The sequence below is a fragment of the Myotis brandtii genome, unplaced genomic scaffold (genome assembly GCF_000412655.1).
Source record: "Myotis brandtii unplaced genomic scaffold, ASM41265v1 Scaffold22051, whole genome shotgun sequence".
NCBI classification, from domain to species: Eukaryota; Metazoa; Chordata; class Mammalia; order Chiroptera; family Vespertilionidae; genus Myotis; species Myotis brandtii.
Window position 1 is genome coordinate 1 of NW_005332951.1, and position 794 is coordinate 794.

The 794-nt window shown below is 65.1% G+C and overlaps 1 protein-coding gene across 1 annotated transcript; it reads right to left on the reverse strand.

Moving 5' to 3' along the window:
- Positions 1-105: 105 nt before the first annotated feature.
- Positions 106-572, reverse strand: LOC106724844 (galactosylgalactosylxylosylprotein 3-beta-glucuronosyltransferase 1-like). Its single transcript, XM_014533723.1, has one exon. It carries the CDS (start codon positions 499-501, stop codon positions 121-123), a length of 381 nt encoding a protein of 126 aa, XP_014389209.1. The 5' UTR covers positions 502-572; the 3' UTR covers positions 106-120.
- Between the last annotated feature and the right edge of the window lie 222 nt (positions 573-794).

Below are 794 nucleotides of genomic sequence, written 5' to 3' on the forward strand. Positions count from 1 at the left end.
TCCCCATCTCCTGCTGGACATCAGTGTGGCTGCCGCAGGGGTGACAAACTGCCTTCGGGGCCGGTGTTCTCGGAAGGTGTGGCTCTAGGCTGGCTCTTCCTTGCAAGGCTGTTTCCAGGCCTATTTCCCATCCCCAACCTGCAGGGAGGGTTTGGCTGGGCGTGGGAACCCCGCATCAGGGCTGTTGGTTCCCCGGGGCCGTACCTTGGTGCAGTTGGCAGCCTTGGGCTCCAGGTCGCTGAGGGTGACCAGCTCCCGGAGGAGGCTGCTCTCCTGGTAGCCCCCCTTCACGCCGCGCAGCTTGAAGTAGGCCTGGCTGCGCTGCAGGATGAGCCGCAGGTTGACCGCGAACCCAGCCATGTCTATGGCAAAGGGCCGGTGGGGGTCGAACACTGTCTTCCAGCCGACCACCTTCCCTGCCGCGTTGACCCGCGGGGCCTCGTACCGCAGGCCCCCGACGAAGGCCACGGGCCACACGGACACCCTCCTGGTGCTGCGCATCTGCAGGGGACGCAGAATCAGGCCCCGGAGTGCCGACGGGAGCGATGCCCGTCCCCGAGGGAGGCGACATCACCCATGCACGCTGGGCTCACGGGTCATCAGAAGCCAGGTCGGGGCGCAGGTGAGCACCTGCAGGGAACCTGACCCCTCTCACCGGACGACCCTCCCACCTCTTCACCCACCGGCTGCCACTTTCTTGCTAAGAAACCTCTCTTTCCAATTTAGAGTCTGACCCTCCTCTCCTCCCCCCCAAACTACCATGACTCACAAACCCCCAGGACAGGACCCTGGCC